At 39.2% G+C, this 25,351-nt stretch overlaps 2 protein-coding genes across 3 annotated transcripts; one reads left to right on the forward strand and one right to left on the reverse strand.

The window, feature by feature from the left end:
• Nucleotides 1-1,895: 1,895 nt before the first annotated feature.
• LOC104244192 (uncharacterized) lies at nucleotides 1,896-7,721 on the forward strand. Of its 2 annotated transcripts, none has more exons than XR_011404566.1 (8): nucleotides 1,896-2,253; nucleotides 3,337-3,416; nucleotides 5,523-5,583; nucleotides 5,780-5,837; nucleotides 5,922-5,987; nucleotides 6,328-6,400; nucleotides 7,028-7,142; nucleotides 7,235-7,604. XR_011404566.1 is itself a non-coding variant. In XM_009799563.2 (8 exons), the coding sequence occupies exons 1-7, from the start codon at nucleotides 1,939-1,941 to the stop codon at nucleotides 7,118-7,120; spliced, it is 738 nt and encodes a 245-aa protein (XP_009797865.1). In that variant the 5' UTR covers nucleotides 1,899-1,938; the 3' UTR covers nucleotides 7,121-7,142; nucleotides 7,235-7,721. The 2 variants fall into 2 exon arrangements, 1 of the variants encoding a protein (XP_009797865.1); XM_009799563.2 differs by having other exon boundaries at nucleotides 1,899-2,253; nucleotides 5,930-5,987; nucleotides 7,235-7,721.
• Nucleotides 7,722-21,153: 13,432 nt separating this feature from the next.
• LOC104244193 (uncharacterized) lies at nucleotides 21,154-21,501 on the reverse strand. The gene has a single exon (XM_009799565.1). It carries the CDS (start codon nucleotides 21,499-21,501, stop codon nucleotides 21,154-21,156), a length of 348 nt encoding a protein of 115 aa, XP_009797867.1.
• Between the last annotated feature and the right edge of the window lie 3,850 nt (nucleotides 21,502-25,351).

Below are 25,351 nucleotides of genomic sequence, written 5' to 3' on the forward strand. Positions count from 1 at the left end.
ACGGGCATGAGGTTTCAAACCTTCTATGAATGCGAAGAGTTTGTCTTTGTCCCCCATGTCGCGTATGTTTAGCATGAGTGCGGAGAATTCGCGCACGTACTCCCGCACTGATCTGGTGTGGCGAAGTTCCCGTAGCTTTCTCCTTGCATTGTATTCCACATTTTTGGGGAAGAACTGCAGGCGTATGGCTACCTTCAATTCATCCCATGTCTAGAGAGTATCTTCACCGGCCTTGATGGCTTCGTATTTGACCCGCCACCAAAGTTTGGCATCGCCCTGAAGATACATGGAAGCAATCGCTACCTTTTTGGATTCTCCCAAATGGCCCACGGCATCGAAGTATTGTTCGATGTCGAAGATGAAGTTTTCCACTTCTTTAACATCCCGGGATCCGTTGTATGGCTTTGGCTTCGGTATCTTAAGCTTTTGTGGAATGGGGGTGAGGTTTGCTGCACCCCTGATGTGGTTGTCGCCTCCTCGAAGTAGGCTCTGTAGGGCAGCATTGACAACATTGAGCTTGCCTGTCAAGTCGTCTATGGTTTGCTGCATGGCAGTTAGTCTGTCTGCCTCTGTTGCTGATGGGCTAAATCGTTGGCACGCTCATGTTGGAGGTCCTCAAATTTGCCATGAATATTGGCAGTTTCGATGGCTGTCGTTTGTCGGCCATCGTCAGAGTCACGACTGATGTTTGCAATGTCATTTTCTGCCTGCCGCATTCGGCGGTCCAGGTCGTCCAACCTTTGCACTAGGTTGTTGTTTTGATCAGGCACCGTATCCACGATGGGTCGTAATCGGTCAACCGTCTCTTCTAGGGATGCTAGACGCTCCCCATGATTCACCATGGTCAGAAATGGTGATGATGGCAAATGTGTTCCCTCGTCCGATGTCGAGCCTAGGCTCTAATACCAACTGTTACGCAACGCCTTCCTTATGTTCTTTGGAAGGGCAACGTAAGGCTAAGCAACCGATGTCAGTGCGGTTGCTGTCCGCCAATGAGGTCCCCTCCGCACGCTAGACTAGATTGTCAGTGCCGTGCGGGAAAACCAATGTCACGAGCAATTGCAGAAGCTGAGAGAAAATTGGGTTTTGAATGATGATGATGATTTTATTGATGACTGAAATGCTGATTCTAAAGATGCGGTGTCGAGGGGGAGAGACACCAGAAAAATGCTTGCTTGAAAATGTTTGATTGTTTGGTCCCCCTTAATAATGCTTAAAAAAATAAACCAACATTACATGACTAGTCCTAATAAAGCTGTAGAAGCACACTGAATGAAAATGATGTAAACTAGCCTATAATTACAATGAAAAGGACTTAGTTTATTACAAGGTAGAACTAAGTCCGATGGCAGCAACTTTGTCTTGCGGGTCAGGGTCTGCGCGCGCGTTGCTGTGGGCGCGCGCGACACTTGCTGTGTTGGTCTGAGGCTGGGCGCTGGTGCTTGGCATCAGGGTCTGTGCGCGAGGCACTGCTGGAATGGGCCTGCAGCTGGGCGCTGGCGAGGCATCAGGATCTGCGCGCGCGACATTGTCAGGGCGCGCGACGCTGTTGTCATTGGCCAGCCCTTGGGCGTTGGCGAGAGGCATCGGTGGGGCGACAGAGGCGCATGCGCGCTTGTCACTTGGCGCAGCCAAGACCACGAGGCCGACCATGACGCTAGGCATTGTGAGGCTTGCTAGGCCGCCGTGGGACACGGCCAAGGGGTAATGGGGCGTGTCTGGAAAGCAGCCCATGACATAATATACGTGTAACGCGCGTAATCAAACACTAGTTATGCAAATTTTAAGTGTGCATTTCAAAAAAGGCACGAGTACGGAGGGGAATTACATGTATTATACCCTTGTAAATCGTTAAAATCTCTCTCCTCTGTGTCCCCACATTATCTACACACTACCATAAGCAGCAATGTGTGCATCCCATCACATCTCCACTCTCGCATGGCCATGGCCATGTCCACACTCCTATCCTTCTCTTTCCACTCACCAAAACCTCCGCAAAAACCCAATTCGGAACCCATCATCTCTACCAAACCAATCTCTCTTTCCAGAAGACTAGTGTTCCTCGCTGGTTCTTCTACTTCCCTCTGCCTTTTCCTCTCTCAATTCCCGCTAATTCCAATATCCTCGGCTGAAACGAAATCCTCGTCATCCTTCCTTTCAGGCATTTCTAATACTAAATCTTGGTTCCAGTTTTACGGTGATGGTTTCTCCATTCGTGTCCCACCTCAATTTGAGGACCTCACCGAGCCTGAGGTATGATCCTTTTTAGCTCTTCTTTTTGTTTCATTTTTTAAGAAGGATTTAACTTTTATAAACTGATAATATAAAGATATTTACACTAGGATTTGGTTTAGAACCAAGTTATGCAGGGATTGTAGTGCGAAGACTAATAATGCACTGATTGTTATATGCAGTGTTTAATTTTTTATTGTGCATTTGGTTCATTGTATTAAAAGTTAGATTTAGAAACCTCAGGGGTAGTTTTTCCATTTTAAATGCCTTATTCATGTATAATTAATCACAGTATTGCTTATACCACATTGGACTTGGTATAAATAATACAGGAATTGGCGTATAAGCTTCACATGTATTAATTATACTGGAATTGATAATTGCTACCAACTTTGGATAAACAATGCATATATTTAATATTTTATACCATGAATATTTGTCTGATGCATCTAACTGAACATGCCTTATGGTAACAACGCATATATTGCTATCGATATAACTTAATCCAATGTAGTAGGTAATTCACCTTAATTTCCAGGTTATCAACTTGTTCTTAATATAAACAATGATCTGTCGATGGTTTTTAAATGACTTGATAGTATAAAGATAGTCTTACAGTATCATTATGTGTAAGTTAATACCATAGAAATTAAAGTGGAAGTATGTGTTAATTGGAAATTGGAAAATTCTTTTAGGCGTTTCCTTATTTCGATCATGTTTCAGTAAGGTTTTAATTGTTAATTTTATGGTTCAATCTGATAAAGCTGAGAAAGATGAGTAGATCAAAAAGAAAAAATAATACCATAAAGCAGTATTAACTGGTTCAAATATGTGTTAAACGAGAATGTGGTATTTGGTCTATTTAACATGTCCCTTCGTAGCATAGAAAATTTGATGAACTAGAAAAAAGATTGATAAAATGTCTGCATAGTAGCATCAAGGATGCCTTTACCAAAGAGAAAGAACAAACTGATCAAGAATGTCTAATCACAGGTTTCTGGTTATAATCAGAGTAGGACTGATTTGTACTTTAATGAGAAGGTTTGTTTTGTTTTTTAAATTCTGAAAGGGTTGGTCTCTGAGAGTTTAAGCTGCTTTTTCCAGGATTATAATGCTGGCCTATCACTCTACGGAGATAAGGCTAAGCCGAAGAAATTTGCAGCACGTTTTGCTTCTTCTGACAGGTAGATTTTCGGATCTCCAACTATTGTCTGCTCCTTGCCTTATCACTGTTATTGTTGGAATCATTTTTCAAAACTTTATGGTTGCAGTAAATTTGTTTTACTATAATATTCCACACATAATCATACTTTACAGTAAGCCTTGAAAGTAAAACATCATCTCTTCATATTTAAATGTTATTTGGCATAAATTCTACCAGACTACTTGCTGATACTGATTCACTTACAGACATGATACACCCATACTTGAGTTGAACACTTCGATATAATTGTGATGCTTGTATGCCATGAATGAGTTGCGTTCTCTATCTCATTTCGTTACTGTCTAGACTTCTACATTAACTGCATCTTAATTCTCTTAGCAATGGTTATGACATCCTAAATTGGAGGAGATATTCCACAAAGCAATCACGAAAGATGTGTGATTTTCTTTTCATAAAGCAAGTAAGATGCATGCTTCTCCATAGAAGTCGGTGTGCTTAGTTTTGGGGGAAAAAAAATCTTTGGCATCTCTTTCTATTTGTAGCATTCAGGATTCTCCTGTGACTACTGTTTGATTAGGGACTCTTTGCTGCACTTGGGATCTTCTCCTCTGGATCTCATCTGCTTTTCTTAGTCTTCCAATATATTCTCACTCTCTCTCTCTCTCTCTTTTTTTTGTTTGTATTCTTGAAACTGCAAAAAACTGGTGGGGCAGGTCAGGGCAAAGGCTTCCCTGTCCCAAACCTGCCGCAGCCTGCCTCGCTACTATCCCTAGACACTTGTAAAGGGATTGTAGGTCATTGAAACATTATCAGATTAAGAGAGTTACACATCATAAACATCCAATGCATCTCTGAAGCCCTGTTATTGAATAGCACAAGTATTTCCTCATTAACTCGTCATCTGGATTTTTCATTTAGGCTGATGAGATCAGTTTAGCTGTCAGAAGAGCCATTATTTTTTTACAGAAAAAGAAGAGACGATGAGATTTTGGGTATATTTTGTTTGACTATTCCCTCAAGATTTTGGGATTTAATAGTTTCTACATAGAGTCCAAATTAGGATACATGCATAATTAATCTTCGTACTGGATAAAGAATAATATATTCCTATCTAACCCGTAATTGCAGGGATATCACATCAGATTCTTCAGAAAATTTTTGTTTGACTATTCCCTCAAGAATGATAGATTTCTTCCCCTCCCCCTCCTCCCTGATTTGATGATTATTTAATGTACAATTGTCATAAATATTTGATATAATTACCTCATACCCAATGCGTAATCGCAGAAGGGTAAATACTACCCACTGGTCACACTAAAACAATCAATTTAATGTTAACAAAAAATTGAATTTAGAACACAGATTACATAACCATGGTTAAGTGATAAATAAGTGTATGAAAGACAAGCGTCTTGCATTTATTGGTATTGGTGTAAATACCGGGTGCAAGTAAATTTTGACATCACAGAAATCCGGTGGATATGCTCCTTAAGTAAAAATAATTCTTTAATTTGTGAAGAAAACAATGCAGTTCAAAATAGGGACTTAAATGCCCATGAAAAATAGATAAGAAAACTTTTCCGGGATGGTAATTGAAAATTGAATGTTCAGAGGAAGGATTTGGTATTCAAACTGCAGTACTCTTTAGAAAAAGAAGAGGAGACTTTTTAAATGATTTACTATATTATTCACTCAAGGTTTGGGGGTTTATATAGTTTTTACATAAGCTCTAAATTATGAAAATGTACATTAATAAAAGCTTCCTACTTAATACAAATAATATCTACCTAATATAAGCTGTAATTACAGAAATATCATATCTCTATATTGTCACAGATCCTTATCATAATTGTATAGATTGATATAGTTTTATAGATCCTTCATCCTTTACAAAATTTTACAAATTCTTACCAATTTTTATCAATGTTGCTCTGCCTCTCAAAGGGTTTCCTTGTGATTCTATTTTCTTTAGTTCTCTTCTTCTATGTACTGCATTATCTTTTCCTCCCAGCAATCTTTAAGGAAGAAAATAATCTAATGAATAATCTTTGCTCTCTTCAACAATCTCTCTTCAATTGTATTATTTAATACTTTTTATATTATTGTTGGTTTATGTGATATACAGATCCGAAGTCTTAAGTGTTGTGATTCGCTCATCTAATCAGCTGAAAATCACCTTCTTAGAGGTTCGTAAAAGGCAATACTGGTGCTTAATTCAATCTCTATCCTGTGAATGTTTGTAAACATAGTTTTTTCATGAGATTTGTTATTGTGCTGTCAGTATCTGTAGCAACTCCATGATCCTCTTCATGAGATTAGATCTTATGCTGTACGTATATGTAGCAACATTCTGATCGTGTCCTATTGTATTAACTTTCACAGGCGAAAGATATTACAGATTTAGGTTCGCTTAAGGAGGCAGCTAAAATATTTGTTCCAGGTATTGTTGTAAATGGCCGTCATATTCACCTGTTTTGCAAGTTTGCTCTTTAATGAATCATATTTCTTAATTACTGATTATCAGTATGGCAGCTGGCGCAACACTCTACTCCGGCCGCTCAATTAAAATTAAAGAAGATGAAGGTTTCAGGTATATTCATACTAAAACATGTTTATGCTTCTTTAGGATCAGTATTTTGATTTTCTACTGGAGGAATGGCAATGGTTGGAAGGCTGAACTCTTGCAATATTTTACCAGTCAAAGTAACCATTTTCTGATCAAGAGATTTCCCACCGAAAATATGCTTTGAAGACAATCTCTCCTCTCTTTGAGCTTTCTTTTAACTCACTGCAAAACTTCTTGCATCAACATGAAAGTATGATACCTTCTCTCTCTGTAACACAAAATGATGGAGATACTTCCATTATTATCTCTTATTTCGGGAATCATTGGTTTATTTATTTCAGTAGCACTGGTTTATGTATTTCAGGACATACTATTTCTATGAGTTTGCTAGAGATGAACAACATGTTGCATTAGTGGCTGCTGTTAACAGTGGAAAGGTATCTTGTTCCTCTTAATTTTATAAGGGCTCTTGTATTTTACTGTAGTTTCATCAAGATTTATAGCCTGTTTGGCTAAGTTTTTTTTTGGCCAAAAGTACTTTTTTTTTGTCGCCAAAAGTGCTTTTTTCTAAAGTTAAGGTGTTTGGCCAAGTTTTTAATAGAAAAAAGTGTTTTTGAGTAGAAGCAGAAACACTTTTTAAGAAACCAAAAAAAAAACAAAAAAAACTTTTCCCTGGAATCAGTTTTTCGAAAAATACACTTAAAACATTTTTTAAAAGCTTAGCCAAATATTAATTACTGCTCAAAAGTGATTTCAAATTAATTAGTCAAGCACAAACTGCTTCTCACTAAAACTACTACTTTGAAAAGCACTTTTCAGAAAAAATAAATAAATATAATTTTAGAAGCTTGGCCAAACAGGCTATTAGTCTCCTTTTAAAGCTGTATTATTGTACCCTATGTTCTGGATTCCTGACTAGGATTCACCAATCCAATCAATTTTGCAAAGTGACCTAAGTGTGTTATGCCCGCGCACTACTTGGAATTGGAGCCTCCACTTGGACCAAAAATTAAATAGGTATCTTTTCCTTATTATTTTCTTTAAGCGCAAATTTACTTTTGCAGGCTTATATTGCTGGTGCCACTGCTCCCGAGAGCAAGTGGAATGATGATGGTTTGAAGCTCCGATCTGCTGCGGTATCACTGATGGTCCTATAAGCAGAATACCATAATTTAGCAGGTTCTATTTCGACAATGTTTTCCTATGTGATGTATCATACCTAGTTCATTTGTTGGTCAGAGTTTTCTTACCTAGTTCATTTGTTATCTCAGGCAGGAGTTGTCAGTATGTATCATCCATTCTTCTGGATTCAATATCAAAAAGCAAAGTTCCTGCTACTTTGCAAAGCGAAGACATTATAGCCTCAGCTTAAGCAGACTGGAGATCAAGACTCTGCACTGTGGTTAAGCAATAATGAAATTGCATGGATTCTCCTAATATTTCATGACAGATGATCATAGATTGATGTCATTTTACACATAATTTTTTTTTTTTTTTTTTTTTTTGTGTGTGTGGGAAGGGGGGGGGGGGTGTTACTTTCGTTCTTTTTTATTTTTGTTGTATTCTTTCGTTGCTTCTAAAGAATTCGATTTCATCGGAGCCGAGATTAGTTTTGAGCCTGACTGCTTGTTTTACTCACAATTTTTTTCCCCCTTCATTTTGCGTTCTTTGCATAACTGTATAACCTTTTGTTTAAAGGTGAACAAATGACAAATGGCAATTGATAATATTAAAAGAGAGAAACTAAATAATTTGTTATGTTTGTTTATGGAACCTTATCATGTTTCCCGAATCTTTGATATGGTTAAATGTTATAATGAGTTTTCCTAACGTTACAATGAAATAACATGCTTTTTGTGAAATAAAATTTATCTTAATTAGACAACTACGTCTCAATCTTAAGTTGTTCGAGTCGGTTATATGAATAATCACAACTAATGTTACTTTCTTTTATGTCCATCTCAATCAAATATTCAAAAATCTAAGTTCTCTAATATCAAAACTTTCTACATTTTTCTATGGCTTTCCTATATCTTATTTTAGCTAAATCAACTTAAATTTCAAAGGATTGCTTAATGTCCGTGATTCTCTATAGTGGTGTCAAATGAGGTGGGTTGGACTAATTTTGAGCGGGTCAAAATGGACTAAATCAATAAATGAGCAAGGAAATGACCTCGCCCAAAAGTAACTTAAGCTGAGATGACTGGGTCAAATTGGGCTACAATTTGAGTCATAGCTCAAGTCGCCCAACTCTTACCAATTGTAACGACTCAGCCGATCATTTGGTGTACTTGAGCCCCATTTTTCCTTTTGAAGCTTCCCGTATGTGTATTTGTGAGATGATTGATTTGGTTTCAGGAAGGTTTTGGATTGATTTGGAACACTTGGTTCCTAGTTTTGAAGCTTCAGTTGGAAGAGTTGACCAATGTTTGACTTTTATGAAAACGATTCCGAAATAGTATTTTGATGGTTCCCATAGGTTCGCATGGGAATTTTGGACTTAGGCGAACGCCCAGAATTGAATTAAGAGGTTCCTGGGATGAATTGACTCTTTTGCTGAAGTTGGTAAGTTAAAGACATTCTAATAGAAGTGCGACAAATGCTAGCGCCATGCACAGTTAGTGCATCAACCAGCAGAATTGCTACATTCAATGTTGTCTCCGTGGCCATTCACGAAATGGGAGATGGACATAGTCGGTCTCTTACCATAAGGGCCCCGAAAAGTATGGTTCCTTTTGGTATTAATTGATTATTTTACTAAATGGGTTGAGACAGGTCCTTACCAAAAGATCGCTGAACGTGAGGCGGTTGACTTCATATGGGACCACATAGTCTGCCGGTTTGGAATACAAAAAAAGATTGCTTGTGACAACGAGCCACAATTCATAGGTTCAAAAGTCACAAAGTTCTTGAAAGGGTTAATGATCAAACGAATTACGTCTTCATTTTATCACCTGAACGCAAATGAATAGGCAGAGTCAACCAACAAGGTAATTATTCAAAATCATAAAAAGAAGTTAGAAGATGGCAAGGGAAAATGGCTAGATGAGCTACCGGTTGTGCTATGGGCATATCGGACCACGACGAAGTAGAGCACGGGTGAGACACCCTTTTTCCTCGTATACGATTTGGAGGCTTTGATACCGGTAGAAATGGGGGAGCTTACCTTAAGGTTTTCCCGGGCAAATAAAGAAGCGAACAACAAAGCATTGCTGGTCAAGCTATATCACTATATTGGTTAACGCTGGAAAGCTGGGATCAACATGGGAAGGACCTTACCGGGTCTCAGCTGTAATCGACAAAGGCTCATATGAACTCAAAATCAATATGAAGTCAAATTGCCGAGCAACTAGAACATGACTCACCTCAAAAGGTACTATTGCTGAAGATCTTTGTTGGTACTGAAAGTATGTGCTACACTCTTTTTCCCTTCGTCCAATTTTTTCCCAATAGGATTATTCTGATAAAGTTTTTAATGAGGCAACAACGTAGAGCATTCTACGAAGGGAGGATCATTGGCAAAGCCAAAATCTTCAATATCAAGGCACTAAAATTCGTGTGGCAAACAGCTTGTGGATGGTTAAATAATTTTTTGGTTTGATGGCAGGCCTTGTCTCCCAAAATATAAATAAATTATTTAACCGTTCACAAGTTGTCTCGAAGCAGCAACACAAAGCATAAAACGAAGAAAAGGCCTTCGATGAATGCAAGACTTCCAGTGTCCGAATTCTCGTACTTAGTATTCAACACTGGGGGAGAATAATACATGATACGACACCAAGAGTGCCACCAAAAAAGGGGACTATTAGAACCGAGATCAATGTCTTATCGGGACCGCGGACTGCACAACCCCGTAAAAATAAGTTGTATAAGTTAGCCACATATATTGGCAGCTTTATTTACTTAATCAAATGAATATTTATGTAAATGTAGTTTTGAAGATAGAAGGAATAAATTAAAGTCCTTTTGTTTCAATCTTATTTCTGGTCCGAGTGATAAATTAATTTATTTTATCATTTAAGTGTTAACAAAAAAAACTTCAAATGTTTGTGTCGTAATGAACGGGAGATGTCCTCTTCAAGAGCACTATAAATATAAGGGTTCTCTCTTATGAAACCCTCAAAGTAAAGGGTAGATTTTGGAAGTATTATGCCTAGAATCAAAAGCTACGGATGCAAAATATTCCCAAAGATTTATTAATTAAATGAAAAAAGAATATTTTTGCACAACATTAGGCAAAAAAGTTTCTTTATTAAAGAACCAAACTTAATAAAAAGTTTTGACATAATTATAAAGGTAATTTTTTTTTTACATCATTCTTTGCTGCCAAAATCCGAAGGGAGAGAGGGGTCTTCATTTTCCTTGGCGGAAGAAGGCTGTTCCGCTGCTGGTTCGGGGCCTTCAACTTGTTCGGTATCCCTTCCGGTTCCCGAATACTTGGAACTAGTATTTGATGGTACAAGCACTGCTCGGAATCCACTAGACCCTCATGAACTCTGAGGTGCCAGGGGTGCATAGTGGGGCTTTATCTATAAAATGAGGTTCACTCTAAGCCGTTGGTCACAGACTTTAATTAATCCTCATAGGGTTACCCCAAATAAAGTTGGCTTCATTGTATTCCTTAACCCCCTTGTTATTATTTACCCGTTATAATTTTATCTTGTTAATATCCGGTAATTATCTTCTTGTTCCTTCGTATGCATGTTCGAATTAGGCCTGCTGAGTTCTTTGGAACTCAGGCCCTAAGTTCTAGACCTGGACGACTTTTCCCTTCTTGTTGGAGTCTACCACGGATTTGAACCCCGTTGGGCTTGGCCTGCTTGCCAGCCCAATTCCAAGAGTCTAGCCCTCTTCCCCCTTACTTTAAAAACGATAGTTATTATTAATTATTGCTAATATATATATATATATATATATATATATATATATATATATATATATATATGGGGCGGTGGTTAGACTGACCATGTTGTATGGGGTAGAGTGTTGGCCAGTTAAGAACTCTCATATCCAGAAGATGAAGGTAGCTGAGATGAGGATGTTGAGGTGAATGTGCGGGCACACTACGATAGATAAGATTAGGAATGAAGATATTCGGGAGAAGATGGCCGGTGTGGCCTATGTGGATGACAAGATGCGGGAAGCGAGGCTCAGATGGTTCAGGCACGTGCGGAGGAGAAGCCTGGATGCTCCGGTGAGGAGGTGTGAGCTGCTGGTTTTAGTGGGTACGAGAAGAGGTAGATGACGACCTAAGAAGTATTGGGGAGGGATGATCAGGCAGGACATGGCACGATTGCAGATTTCCGAGGACATGACCCTTGATAGGAAGGTCTGGAGGTCGAGTATTAGGGTTGTAGGATAGAGTGGTAGTCGAGCTTCTCCTTCTCTATTCCGGGGGTGAAGCGAGTTTGAGTAGGTTGGTCCTAGATGGCTTGTGGTTAATGTAGAGTTCACACTAACCTTACTGTTTTCCTTAGCTCTGGACCTTAGTTGCGGGTTATTATTATTGCATGTCATCTATTTTATGGTTTTTAGGATGCTGTTATTATTTCTATGGTTATGTTGACGATACTGATGAATTGTCTTTTCTTGTTTTATTTCCATCTTCCTGAGCCGAGGGTCTATCGGAAACAGCCTCTCTGCCCTATCGGGGTAGGGGTAAGGTCTGCATACACATTATCCTTTCCAGACCCCACTTAGTAGGACTTTACTGGGTTGTTGTTGTTGATATAAAAATTAAAGACTATATATATATACACACTTTGGATACTAACCTTACTATTGGATATCGTTTGATATTTTGGTTGTTTAGAAATTATAGGCAAATCAAGATTTGTAGGTAACAAGTTAAATTAGAAGTTTTACTTGCTGTAGTTACTTTAACCTTTGAGCATTAATAATTTGGGACTAATCATTCAATAAGCAAATAGTTTTACTTTATTTATCGCTGATGACTTTCAGTTTTAAGTTTTGACAGATTCAAAAAATGAAAACAAAAACCCTCCTTGGAAGATCTTCAATGGATCATGTATAATACAAAACCGTTTCAAAAAGTAAAACAAGTCATGTACAACTGAGTTTGCAAGGAATAACAAAACGAGTTTGAAATACAAAGGCCTTCTACTAAAGCAGTATTATAAAACAAACAAGGTATATCCGTTTCAACCAAAAACATATTTTAAGGTAATCTCTTGTTCTATAAGTTATCACAAACAAATATCACTCTTTTAAAAGGAAATACACCGCCCTTTTCCGCAAAAAAAAAAGTTTTCAAACAACACTTAAAAATTTCTCATAAATCTCACTTAGCAACTTTAACCACTAATCAACTAGAATATAAACATTTCTTTCCATGAACTTAGCTTATATTTAAGGAGCTACCTCAGTTAGATTCTAAGAGATACTTAATCCCTTCATCTTAGTAACTAAAACCCTTACACAAATCTCACCAGTTAGCAGACCATTAGGATAATAATTTTTACAGACTTATATATACCCTAATATACCTTAAAATATTAGGTGGCGGCTCTCTTTTTGTCAACTTCAAAAGAACCATTAGTTAAATTTTATTTTGACCTATGTAAAATAGGGTGCAACAGGGTCAAGACGTCCTCTTTTCGTGTTTTGAGTGCGCGAGCAGGTTGGTAACGTGTTTTATAATTGAAAGCTCATGTAGGCCATCTACATTGGGCACACATAACCAGCCCTGCATCCACAACACACCGTCATCCCCAATAGAAAGCTCCTTGGCATCGCCATGCTGAACCGTGTCCTTGAGGACAAGAAAATGGGAGCCGTCATACTGACGCTCTCTGATGCAGTAATATAAAGAAGTCCGAGAAACCCTAAACCCTAAACCCTAAAAGTCGGAGAGTTACCTGGTAATGTGTTTCAGGTTGCTGACGCTCTCTGATGCAAACAAGAATTCGACTGGGCTCCGAAACATTCAATCTAACAAATTGGTTGGACAAGGCCTGAACATCCATGGCTAGTGGCCTCTCTATTGCCAGTAGATATGCTAAACTGCCCAAACTCTCAGCCTTTCAACTCAAGGCATCGTCCACCGCATTGGCCTTCTTGGGGTGATATAGAATAGTGATATCATAGTCTTTAAGAAACTCTAACCATCTCCACTTCCACAAATTAAGATCTTTCTGTTTGAGCAGATGTTGTAGACTCCGGTGGTCGGTATAGACCTCACAAGGGACACCGTAGAAATAATGCCACCAGATCTTCAATGCATGAATAATAGCTGTCAATTCCAAGTCGCGGACCAAATAATTCTTCTCATGAGTCTTCATACGCGTAGGCAATCACCCTACCGTCTTGCATCAACACCGCGCCAAGGCCAACACGTGACGCATCACAGTACATAGTATAATACCCCGAACCCGTAGGCAACACCAATACTAAGGCTGTAGTTAAAACAGTCTTGAGCTTTTGAAAGCTCGCCTCACACTCCTCGGACCATCTGAAAGGAGCACCCTTCTGGGTCAATCTGATCATAGGTACAACAATAGATGAGAAACCCTGCACGAAACTGCGATAATACCCGGCCAAACCAAAAAAAACCCCAATCTTAGTAGCTGAAGATGGTGTGGGCCAACTCTGAACTATTTCAATCTTTTTCGGATCTACCTTAATCCCCTCACTCGACACCACATGATCCAAAAAGGCCACCGAATCAAGCCAGAATTCACACTTTGAAAAATTTGCATACAACTTCTTCTCTCTCAAGATCTGAAGCACGATCCTCAGGTGTTGCTCATGATCTTCCCAATTGTGGGAGTACGCCAAGATATCGTCAATAAACACAATGACGAATAAATTAAGATATGGCTTGAATACACTGTTCATTAGGTGCATAAATGTTGCCTGGGCATTGGTCAGTCTCGAATCATTAATTGATGATAACCCGACGACAAATCAATCTTTGAGAACACCCTGCCACCCTGTAGCTGATCAAATAAGTCATCAATGCATGGCAGTAGATACCTATTCTTCATTGTAACCTTGTTCAACTGCCAATAATCAATACACTTGCGCATATAACCATCCTTCATCTTCACAAACGAGACTGGAGCACCCCAAGGCGACACACGGGGCCGAGTGAAACCCTTATCAAATAGCTCCTGCAACTACTGCTTTAACTCCTTCAACTCCACTAGGTCCATATGATATAGTGGGATAGACATGGAATGAGTGCCCAACAACATGTCAATAACAAAATCGATATCCTTATTGGATGGCATGCAGGGAAGATCCATTGGAAATACATCTGGGAAGTCTCTCACTATCGGAACTGACTCAACAGTAGGAGCATCAACACTAATATCTCTCACAAAAGGCTAAATATGCATCATACCCCCTTCTCAACCATCCACTGAGCCTTTAAAAATGACACAACCCTGCGAGGAACATAATCCAATATACCCCTCCACTCTAACCATGGCAACCCTGGCTTATCCAATGTCATAGTCTTGGCGTGAAAATCTTGAATAGCATGATAGGGCGACAACCAGTCCATACCCAAGATAACATCAAAGTCTACCATACTAAGAAACAATAGATCGGATCTAGTCTCAAAACACCCAATAACAACTAAACACGACCAATACGCACGGTCCACAATAATAGAATCTCCCACAGGCGTGGACACATAAATAGAAAAATTCAAAGAATCACGAGATGTATCCAAATACGGATAAAAGTAAGATGAAACTTATGAATAAGTAGATCCCAGATCAAATAAGATCGATGCATCTCTATGACAAACCGGAACCATACTTGTAATGACTGCATCTGAGGCATGCTTCTGTCCTACCCGGAAAAACATATAATCTAGCCTGGCATCCCCCTCTAGGGAGACCTATCCCTGCCTATCCCCCACCCCTAGTTGGCTGTACGGGTGGAGTGGCAATTGGGGAAGCAACCATAGCCTAAGAAGTCTGTGGACCTGACTGAATCTGTGGAGTCTGAGTTGTTTATAGAGGTGCACCCCTCCTGATTTTGGGTCAGTATCTAACCATGTGACGGGTATCACCACACTCAAATCAAGATCTCAGTGGGTGTGGCTATTGGGATTGGCTCAGGCCTGGTCAGATGGACTGACCGCTGAAGGCACCCCGTGTAGGAAGTGCACTAGAAAGTTGCTGAGCAAAGTGTGCACCTAAGACCTCGGAATAACCGGAGCACCACTAGAAGTTGGGAGTGCTGAGTGAACTGGACGGATCACATAGCCTTTGCCATGATGAGCTGTAGCTACAACGTGACCACCACTAAATCCTCCAGTACCTCAAGGCCTTTTTCCCTCCTTGTCCTCTCTCTCTCACGACCTTGCATACCCTCCAACCTCCATGCAATCTATACCACCTATTGATATGGGGTATCTTTCTCTAACTCTCGATCCATGTTGAATCTAATACCACAATTGAGCCCATCGATAAATTGATGGACTCACTCCCTAACTGTAGAAACCAAGGCAGGTGCATGTCTAGACAAATCACTGAATCGAACAGCATACTCTGACGCTATCATAGTACCCTGGAGCAACTACTCAAACTCCATGCGCCATGCATTTCGAAGGGTCTGGGGAACATACTCTCTCAAGAACAACTCTAAAAACCGAGTCAACGTAAGTGAAGCTACATCGGTTGGGCTACTGTAAGTAGGGATTTTGACCGCTTAATTTCTCTCTTTTACTTGCGTTTTAGCTCAAAAATGCTTAAAGGTATTCCCAGAAACTAACAAAATATGCTTACTTGCAGGAATATTAGGAAACGAGCCAAAGAAGGCAAAATCAACCCAAAAGGAGTCAAAAGTGAACAAGAGCCAAAACTGGGCAAAGAGGCTAGCAGTGTAGACCGCATAATTCTAGTGCAGCCGTAGAATGAGATTCAGAGAAGGGGTTTTAGACAACTCAGACAGTGCAGACCACACCAAAAATGTGCGGCTGCAGAAGATCAAGTGCGGCCGCAATCATTATTATGCGGTCCGACAAGATTGAAGAAATAGAGAGTTGATCAAAGTCCAAAGGATGAATAGTGCGGACCACATCACTTTTGTGCGGCCGCAAAATCCTAAGTGCGACCGCAACCATTTTTTTGTGGACCGCAAAAGACCTCAAGTTCCAGTCCCAAGTTCCCAAGTGTGTGAACCACACTAGAATTGTGTGGCCACGTAAGTCCATTTTACGGTCCGCATCAGAATTATGCGGCTGCATAACCTCCGTAGGGTAATTTTTGTCAGATATTTTTATCTTAGTATAAATACAACTTTTGTCATTTTTATGTTAAGTTTAGTTTGCAAAGGTGCACCTGAGCGTTTTTCTTTACTTTTTTGAGTAAAGTTGTATTAGATTGACTTCTTAACATTAGTTTTTCTTTGTTTAATCTATGATCATACATTCTACCTTAATTTCTTCTTGTATTTCTTTATTTTTGATGAGTAGTTAAATCTTTAGCTAGGGTTGTGGCTCAATCCTAGTGTGGATACTTAATGGGTATTTAATTTTAGGGCTTATTTTTGATTGGGTTAGTGATATCTAGCCTTGTTTATGCTTAAATTCTAGAATTAATGGTTACAAACATTGATTCATGCCCTTTTGACCTAGTCTTTGCTTGAGAAAGAGAGACTGGGTTTAGGAAAACTTGGCTAGCAAGGAATTCGGGTGAATTCAAGAAATTGATAGCCCCAATTAAAAGGTCAAATCTAGAGATAGTAAGACCCAACTTGAGCATATATCACTTGATTTGTGCAAATACCCATTTGGGCTTGAGAAAGCCAAATTGGGCAAAATCTTTCAAACTACCGAGATGTATAGAGGGAGCAATTGCGTGTGTTTACTATACCACGAACCCGAAAAATCAAACTTTCCCTATGGTTTACAACCCGTTAGGTAGCCACCTAGGTGAAAGTCACGATCCTAGATTCCTTTATCATTTGAGAAATAGTCAAAACCAAAAACACTATCTTCTAGTTATTATTTGCAATCGTTATCTAAAAATAGAAAACAACCAATGAATATGTGGAAGTCCAATCTAAGGAACATCATACATTAGCTCTAGTTATATACCTAATCCAAATTCTAACTCCCTATGGATTCGATCCCGACTCGTATTGGGTTTATTATTACTTCGACCGCCTCACTACCTATTTGTGGTGTGAGTTTGGGCGAGATCAATTTTTAGCATCGTTGCTAGGGAGTTAAATGGATTTAGCTATATATCTAGGTTTTTGTGTGTTTTGTCTTTCTTTCCTTCTGAGTTACTAATTTGTGTTTGAATTGATTTTAGGTACGAAAATGGCTATCAACAATGATCACATTGGAAATGTTCCATTGGGGGAGAACATGGACGATGATGCAATAGATGAGGTCCTTATTGAACCTCAAGCTAATAGACAAGGCCGCGAGCCTCACGATAATGTGCCTATCCCTCCCCCACCTCCACCAGGAGCGACAACCCACAAACAATTGCCAAACAAGGGTTATGCAAGTGCTATAGTCCATCCTCGCATTAGGGCGACCAACTTCCAAATCACCAACGCGATGCTTACACTATTTGAACAACGGGGTTTCTTCACTTGGGCTCCGAATCAAAATTCCTACAAGCATCTCAAGGGGTTCGTCGATACTTGTTGGGGGAGCAAGCAAACAAATGTTTCTAAGGACACGATGAGGTTGAGGCTATTTCCCTTTTTTCTACGGGGAAAAGCATTGGACTTGTTAGAGAGGTTGCCCAACCATTCCATCACCACTTGGGATGAGTTGGAAGAAAAGTTCATTTCCAAATTCTTCTCTCTGGGACATATGGCAACGCTTTGGGATAATATTCTTGCCTTCAAGCAAGAACCCAATGAGCCATTGCACGAGATTTGGGAAAGATATTGTACCATGGTTGAAGAGTGTCCTAACAATGATTTGACCGAGGCCATGATCCAACAGACCTTCTACAGGGAGATCAAAACAACTAATCAATGTGTGGTTAACCAACACCCTGGGGGTAACTTCATGAACACGCCATATGCCGAAGCTTGTGAAATTCTTGATGAGATGGCAGATACCTCTTCGGCGTGGCAAAGGAGAGCCAATGTGCCGCAAGGTGACCCTAATGTTATTCACCTACACAAGGAGCTACATGACCATGGGCAAGCTATAGCCGAGTTGACAATTACCTTAAAACAATTGTCCAAGGCTCAGCTTCAACAAATTCAAGGGCCGAAACAAGTGCATGCAATGGAAGGTGTGAATATGATGGTAAACAAAAGATTGAAACAAGGTCAACAAATGCAAAACCGTCCGGAGCAATTTATGCAAGATGATAGTGGTTATGATCAAGGTGATTCATTCAATGAGCAAGATGAAGAAGTTTAATATGTCAATAATTATCAAGGTCAAAGAAAAATGCTTAAAGGCAAAATCAACAACAATGGAAGGTCACAAGGGAACCAAGGTAATTGGAACATCCAAAACCACCAAGGCAATTGGAGTGGTGGTAATTCTAATAAAAGCAATTGGAATAATCAAGCAAATCAAAGTAATTGGGGTAATCAAGGCTAGGGCTGTGCACGGATAGGATCGGATCGGATTTAGTATATTTCGGATTCGGATTTCAGATTCTGAAAAGGGCAATCTGAATCCGATCCGAATTAACATTGGATCGGATCGGATTTTAAACTTTGGATCGGATAATTTTTCGGATTGTCAGATCCGATTGTCACTCATTGGAGTACTTGTTCGAAGTACATAAACAAATGCTGGCAATTACTTCCAAATACAAATTGAGCAATCACTTTCCAAATACTTGTTCGAACTTAGCAATGTTCAATTTACACAATTGACTACTCATGAAACTTAACAATGCAACTGAGTTCAATTTACACAACTGAGTTCAATTTACCCAACTGGGTAACAATGTTGGAACTTAACAATGCAAACAAAACATAATTCATATCCATTCATCTCCAGTTCTCCACACAACTGTTACTGGACAGTAAACACCATTCATCTCCAAAAACAACACAATCTGAAATATTACATAATACAACAATTGTCTTTCAAAGTTTCAAACCAAACCAAATTGAAGACCCCAAACAAAACACAATCAATTGTCTTTCAAACCATACTGTCATAGAAAAATAAAACAAACCAAACTACTAAAGTCCCAACAGTTCTTTAACATATTACACAAAACAAAAGAGTTCCAAGTTCCAACTTTTAGGAAGCCGCAACAGTCAACACAAACCAGCAACACAACCAGCAACCAGGCCAAATGTAGCTCTCAATCTCAGATTATCAGTAGGATTGTGAGACAAGTTAAAAATTTGCAATTTCAAACAATTCAAAGAGCATTTTTAGAGAAATAAAAAGACAGTTCAAAGCTTCAAGCTATCCAGAATTCCAGATTCCAGAAACATACAACAAAAAAAAGAGCAAGTGTATAATGAAATACCTGAGCTTGTACAACAAATGGAAAATCACTATATGTCGACAATGCAAGGCTCTCTTCCCGTGTTCATAAATTCTGTATAATAAGATAGTAACACACGAAATTAGTTTAGAAGTAATCTAAATAAACATACAAATAAAGTATACATTAAACACAAGTAATAAGATAGGCTTACCAGCTTCAAGTTCAAGATTATCTAAATCTTATTCAATTTTAACCGAAGTTGTTGATTCATTACGAAGCCAATCTTGGACACACACAAGAGCTTGAACCAATCTAGGAGTCAATGAACTCCTAAATGGATTAAGTATGCGTCCGCCGGTGCTAGAAATCGGAATGGCTAGCACATCACGTACCATCTCAGCAAGAGGGGGAAATCTAGGTGAGTTCAACTTCCACCACCTAGAATGTTAAACTTTTCATGGTCTTCCTCAACATCTTCACCGAAATATTTATCTAACTCCGTTTTAGAATCAACTCTACCACATTTCTTATGCTTCTTTAAATCTAGCATGAATTTTGAGAGCAATGATGAAGAAGATGGACCATAACATGGAGAAGATGGAGAAGATGGGCATGAACCAGAACCACCATTTTTCATTGCAGACACATTAAACAAAGTATCCATGTATGTTTTCACATCCACTTGTATTTTCAAACCTACTGTTTCTCCAAACATAGCACCAAACGCAAATGAAAGAGTATTAAACTTATGGCGTGGATCAAGCACACATGAGATAAAAATCATTTTGTTCATCTTATGTGGATCCCCCCAATACTTGTCAAATTTCTCTTTCATATTCTTTTCCATTTCTCTCAAGAAAGCATCTTCATTTTGCATCAACTCTTTCAAAGAAGAATCAACAACACATATTTCAAGAAAGTGCACATTAGACGTAATATAAAATGTACCTAATAATTTCAAGGTGAGTTCATAAAAAATTTCCAGAAACTTCACAATACGTCTTACACTATCCCAATCACTACTTAAAAGTGGACTTTCAGGTTGTTAATCCTCACAAATGCAGTTAGAAATACATGACATCAAACCATAATCAATATCACAATACTTTGTAAAGGCTTCCTCATAAACTGTAGCAACCTTCAACATCAAATATGTGGAGTTCCACCTAGTAGGAACATCCAAGCACAATGATTTTTTAGAAGTTATCCTATCAAGATCACAACATTCTTTAAACTTTTTCCATCTTGCGGGAGATTGTCTTATGTACCTAACAACTTGTTTTATCGTTCAACAGACACACTCCCATCTCTCAACCCATCTTGAACAACTAGATTGATGATGTGAGCCATACATCTCACATGAACATGCTTACCTTCCATCAAGTTAGTGTTCCATCTAGTAAATTGCTTGGATAACTCTCTAACCATCACATCATTATAACTCGCATTATCAACTGTCACAGTAAATACTTTATCCACTCCCCATTCAATTAAACACTTAGCAATAGCACTAGCTAAATCTTGACCTTTATGACTAGTAATTGGACAAAAATTCAATATCCTTTTATGCAATTTCCAATTATTGTCAATGTAATGGGCTGTAACCCACATATAATTAATTCTTTGAATTGAAGTCCATGTATCAGTAGTAATGCATATTCTCTGTTTTGATTCTTTAAGAATAGACTTCAAAGCAAGTCTCTCTTCATGGTACATCTCAAGACAATCCCTAGTCATAGTAGTACGAGATGGAATATGAAATAAAAGTTGAAGAGTTCTCACAAAGTCTCTAAATCCATCTTTTTCAGCAAAAATAAAGGAAGTTCATCTTTAATGATCATATGAGCTAAATCCCTCCTACATGCCTCTTGATCAAATTTCCAAGGGATAACTAAAACATCACCTGTTAGACCATGCGGTTGAAAACCTAATGTTTTCTGGCTACCTTTTGCCTTGTAGGGATTGGTCAGACATTTGTGAATATGCAATAACAAATTGCTTGTGCCGCTGTGCTTGGTATCAGCTACATATTCTTCTGAACAAAACTTGCATCTCGCTTTTTTCACACCCTCGGCATCAGTGAACTTGTTGAAGTAGCGACAAGCCATTGATCTTTCTTTAACCATTTTTCTTTTCTTCGAGCCAGGTTCATATTCACTGTTGTTGGTTGTTGAATCAGTTGAAGCATTACTTTTACCAACTTATTCAACAATTTGAAGTTTATTCACTGTCTCTGCCTCGTTTTCCATCTACCAAAACAAACAAAAAACCAAAATAAAATCAGAAATAGAAGAATAGAAAATGAAAGAGAGATAAAAAAATAGAACATAAAGACAAATCCATACACACCTACAAAGATTGAAAAAACAACATGAAAATTCAAAATAAAGATGTTGTAATCTCTCTCTAACTCACACAAAAAAAGACATAAAAAACATACATTATTTGATTTCTGCCGTGATATGAAAGGTGGAAAACATCACATTTGAGCAATAAGAGAGAGGGGGAAAGTAACAATGAACCAATAATAACTAATAGTTAGAGAGAATTCCAGGCTTACCGTCTATTAGGGTTTTGCGTCGTTTGCTCTTGATTGGAAATCGAATGTGAAGACTTGAGAGTTGAGAATTCGAGATTAGTTTTCTACTTCGAGAGGACTTGGAGTTCACTGACTTGAGACTTCGAGAGGACTGAGATGAAGAGTGAAAACGAGAGGTGGAAGCTTAGTCAGACTGAGATGAAGAGTGAAGACTTCGAGAGGACTGAGCTATGAAAAGAGGCGGAAAAGAGCACTGAACATCGATATAACCTAGGGTCAGTCTGATAAATGAATAAGTTTACTTAACCCTAAAATTTTAGGGTAGTATTTATATATAGGCCCATATAATTTTGGATTTCGGATCGGATCGGTTTAAAATCATGCCAATCCCAATCCAATCCGAAAATCCAAAATTTTATAAAACATAATCCGTATCCAATCCAAAAATCCAAAAATCCGAAAATCCAAAATAGAGTGGATCGAATTGGATTTCGGATATCCGATCCAAATGCACAACCATAATCAAGGAAATTGGGGAAACAACAATCAAGGAAACTGGGGAGGCAATAATCAAGGAGGGTGGACCAACAAAAACAACGACAACCGGGGGCCAGGTTTTCAAAGGCCTCCGATGTTCCAACAACCAAGTAATCTACCTCCATATCCTTCTCAAGGCCAGAACTCTTCTTCTAATGAGATGGGTAGAGTTGAAAACATGTTAAAATAGATGATGGAGAAGAATGCCGACTCCGATGCTCAAATAGCCTCGCACAACACTTCTATTCGGAATTTGGAGGTTCAATTAGGCCAAATCTCACAAGCTTTGAGCACTCGTCCTAAGGGGGCACTACCTAGTGATACGGTGGTGAACCCGAAGGGTGGGAATAATACGGGACATGCCATGGCCGTAACGACTAGAAGTGGACAAGGTGGAAATGCAACCACCTCAAATCAAAGAAGGATTGTAGATGAAGATGTTGTGGTTCAAGAGGATGAAATCCCAAGCAATGTGGTTCAAGCCAATGAAGAAGTGAGAATTGATATTGATGACACCATGGAAGAGACGCAAGAAGAGGTGAACCTGTCTAGGGAACATGTGATTGACATGCTGGAACCGGTGGCGCCAAAGGCTAAGGCACTAATGCCAAGGCCTACTCCTCCATACCCTCAAAGGCTTGCAAAGAAAAACAGTGAGAACTAGTTCAAAAAGTTTATTGATATGATGAAGTGTTTGTCCATAAATGTGCCATTGGTTGAGGCATTGGAACAAATACCGAGATTTGCAAAATTCATGAAGGATTTGGTAACCAAGAAAAGATCGATGAATTGTGAAACAATCAAGATGACTCACCAAGTGAGTGCTATTGTGCACTCAATGGCTCCAAAGTTGGAAGATCCAGGCGCTTTTACCATCCCTTGCACTATTGGAAGCGCCAATTTTGCCAAAGCATTATGTGATCTCGGGAAGAATGAACTTGATACCTTACTAGGTGTTCAAAACTTTGGGAATTGGGCAACCAAGACCCACATCCATGAGGTTGCAAATGGCATATCGGAAATAAAGAGGCCTTTGGGTATTATTGATGATGTTTTGGTTATAGTTGATAAGTTTATCCTCCCAGCGGACTTCGTTATCCTTGATTGTGAAGTGAACTATGAGTTGTCTATCATTTTGGGTAGACCTTTCCTTGCTACGGGGAAGGATCTTGTTGATGTGGAAGCCGGTGAGCTCACTTTTTGGGTTGGTGACGAAAAGGTGGTCTTCCATGTGTGCAAATCAATGAGGCAACCTAATAGTAATGAAGTTTGTTCATTTGTGGATTTGGTGACCGACGTGATAGTTGATGATTCTAGTGCAACAATGAATGTTGAGGACAAATTGGAAGCCATTTTGCTCAACTTAGATGATGATGAGGAGAGTGATGGTTATGTGGAGTGTGTAAATGCATTGCAAGGCATGGGGCCGTACACTTATGAGCCCCGAAAGCTATCTTTGGATCTTAAAAATCGGAATACTCCCCCAACAAAGCCCTCAATCGAGGAGCCTCCTACCTTGGAGCTAAAGCCATTGCCCCGGCACCTCAGGTATGAATTCCTTGTCCTTTCTTCTACTCTACCACTATCCTTTCTTCGTGCTTAACTCACATGCAGATAGAGTCCACATTGGAGGTGCTACCAAGGAGGAAAATAGCAATCATTTGGACTTTGGCGGATATCCGGGGCATAAGCCCCGCCTTTTGCATGCACAAGATTATTTTGGAGGAGGGTGACAAACCCTTAACATCGTTGTGTAACCCATTATGTTAGCTCGTGGACCTCTCCGGTGCAATATGTCCCAAAGAAAGGGGGCATGACTGTGGTGACAAATGACAAGAATGAATTGATCCCAACAAGAACCGTCTCCGGGTAGAGAGTGTGCATGGACTATAGGAAGCTTAACAAAGTTACTCGGAAAGATCATTTCCCGCTTCCATTTCTTGACCAAATGCTTGATAGGTTGGTCGGGCGTGCTTTTTATTGCTTTCTGGATGGATACTCTGGTTATAACCAAATACTTATTGCTCCTGAGGACCAAGAGAAGATCACTTTCACTTGCCCCTATGGTACTTTTGCATTCTCACGGATGCCTTTTGGGTTGTGTAATGCACCGGCAAAGTTTCAACTATGTATGATGGCTATTTTCACTGACATGGTGGAGGATATTCTTGAAGTCTTTATGGATGATTTTTCTGTGGTTGGGAATTCGTTTGAAGAGTGTTTGAACAACTTGGATAGAATGTTGGCTAGATGAGAAGGGACCAATTTGGTATTGAACTGGGAAAAGTGTAACTTCATGGTTGAGGAAGGCATTGTCCTCGGCCACAAAATTTTAAAATATGGTATTGAGGTTGACCAAGCTAAAATTGAGGTGATCTCCAAACTCCTTCCTCCTACATCCATGAAGGGAGTGAGGAGCTTCTTGGGTCATGCGGGTTTTTATCGCCGATTCATCAAGGACTTTTCCAAGGTGGTAAACCCTTTGTGTAAACTTTTGGAGAAGGATTCCAAGTTCCATTTCAATTAAGATTAAGATTGCATGAAGCATTCGAGTTGCTTAAGTTCATGTTGACTACTACTCCTATTATCACCGCACTGGATTGGAGCTTGCCTTTTGAGCACATGTCTGATGCTAGTGATGCGGTTGGAGTGGTGTAGGGGAAAAGAATAAAAAAATCTTCCATCCGGTCTACTATGCTAGTAAGACCATGACTGATGCCCAAGTCAACTACATAGTGACCAAAAAGGAGCTACTTGCTATTGTGTTTGCCATGGAGAAGTGTTGGCCGTATTTGATGGGTACTAAGGTGATTGTTCACACCGGCCATGCGGCACTTCAGTATTTGATGAGCAAGAAAGATTCTAAGGCAAGGTTGATGTGGTGGATGCTTCTTTTGCAA

Source organism: Nicotiana sylvestris, chromosome 12 (genome assembly GCF_000393655.2).
Source record: "Nicotiana sylvestris chromosome 12, ASM39365v2, whole genome shotgun sequence".
Lineage (NCBI taxonomy): Eukaryota > Viridiplantae > Streptophyta > Magnoliopsida > Solanales > Solanaceae > Nicotiana > Nicotiana sylvestris.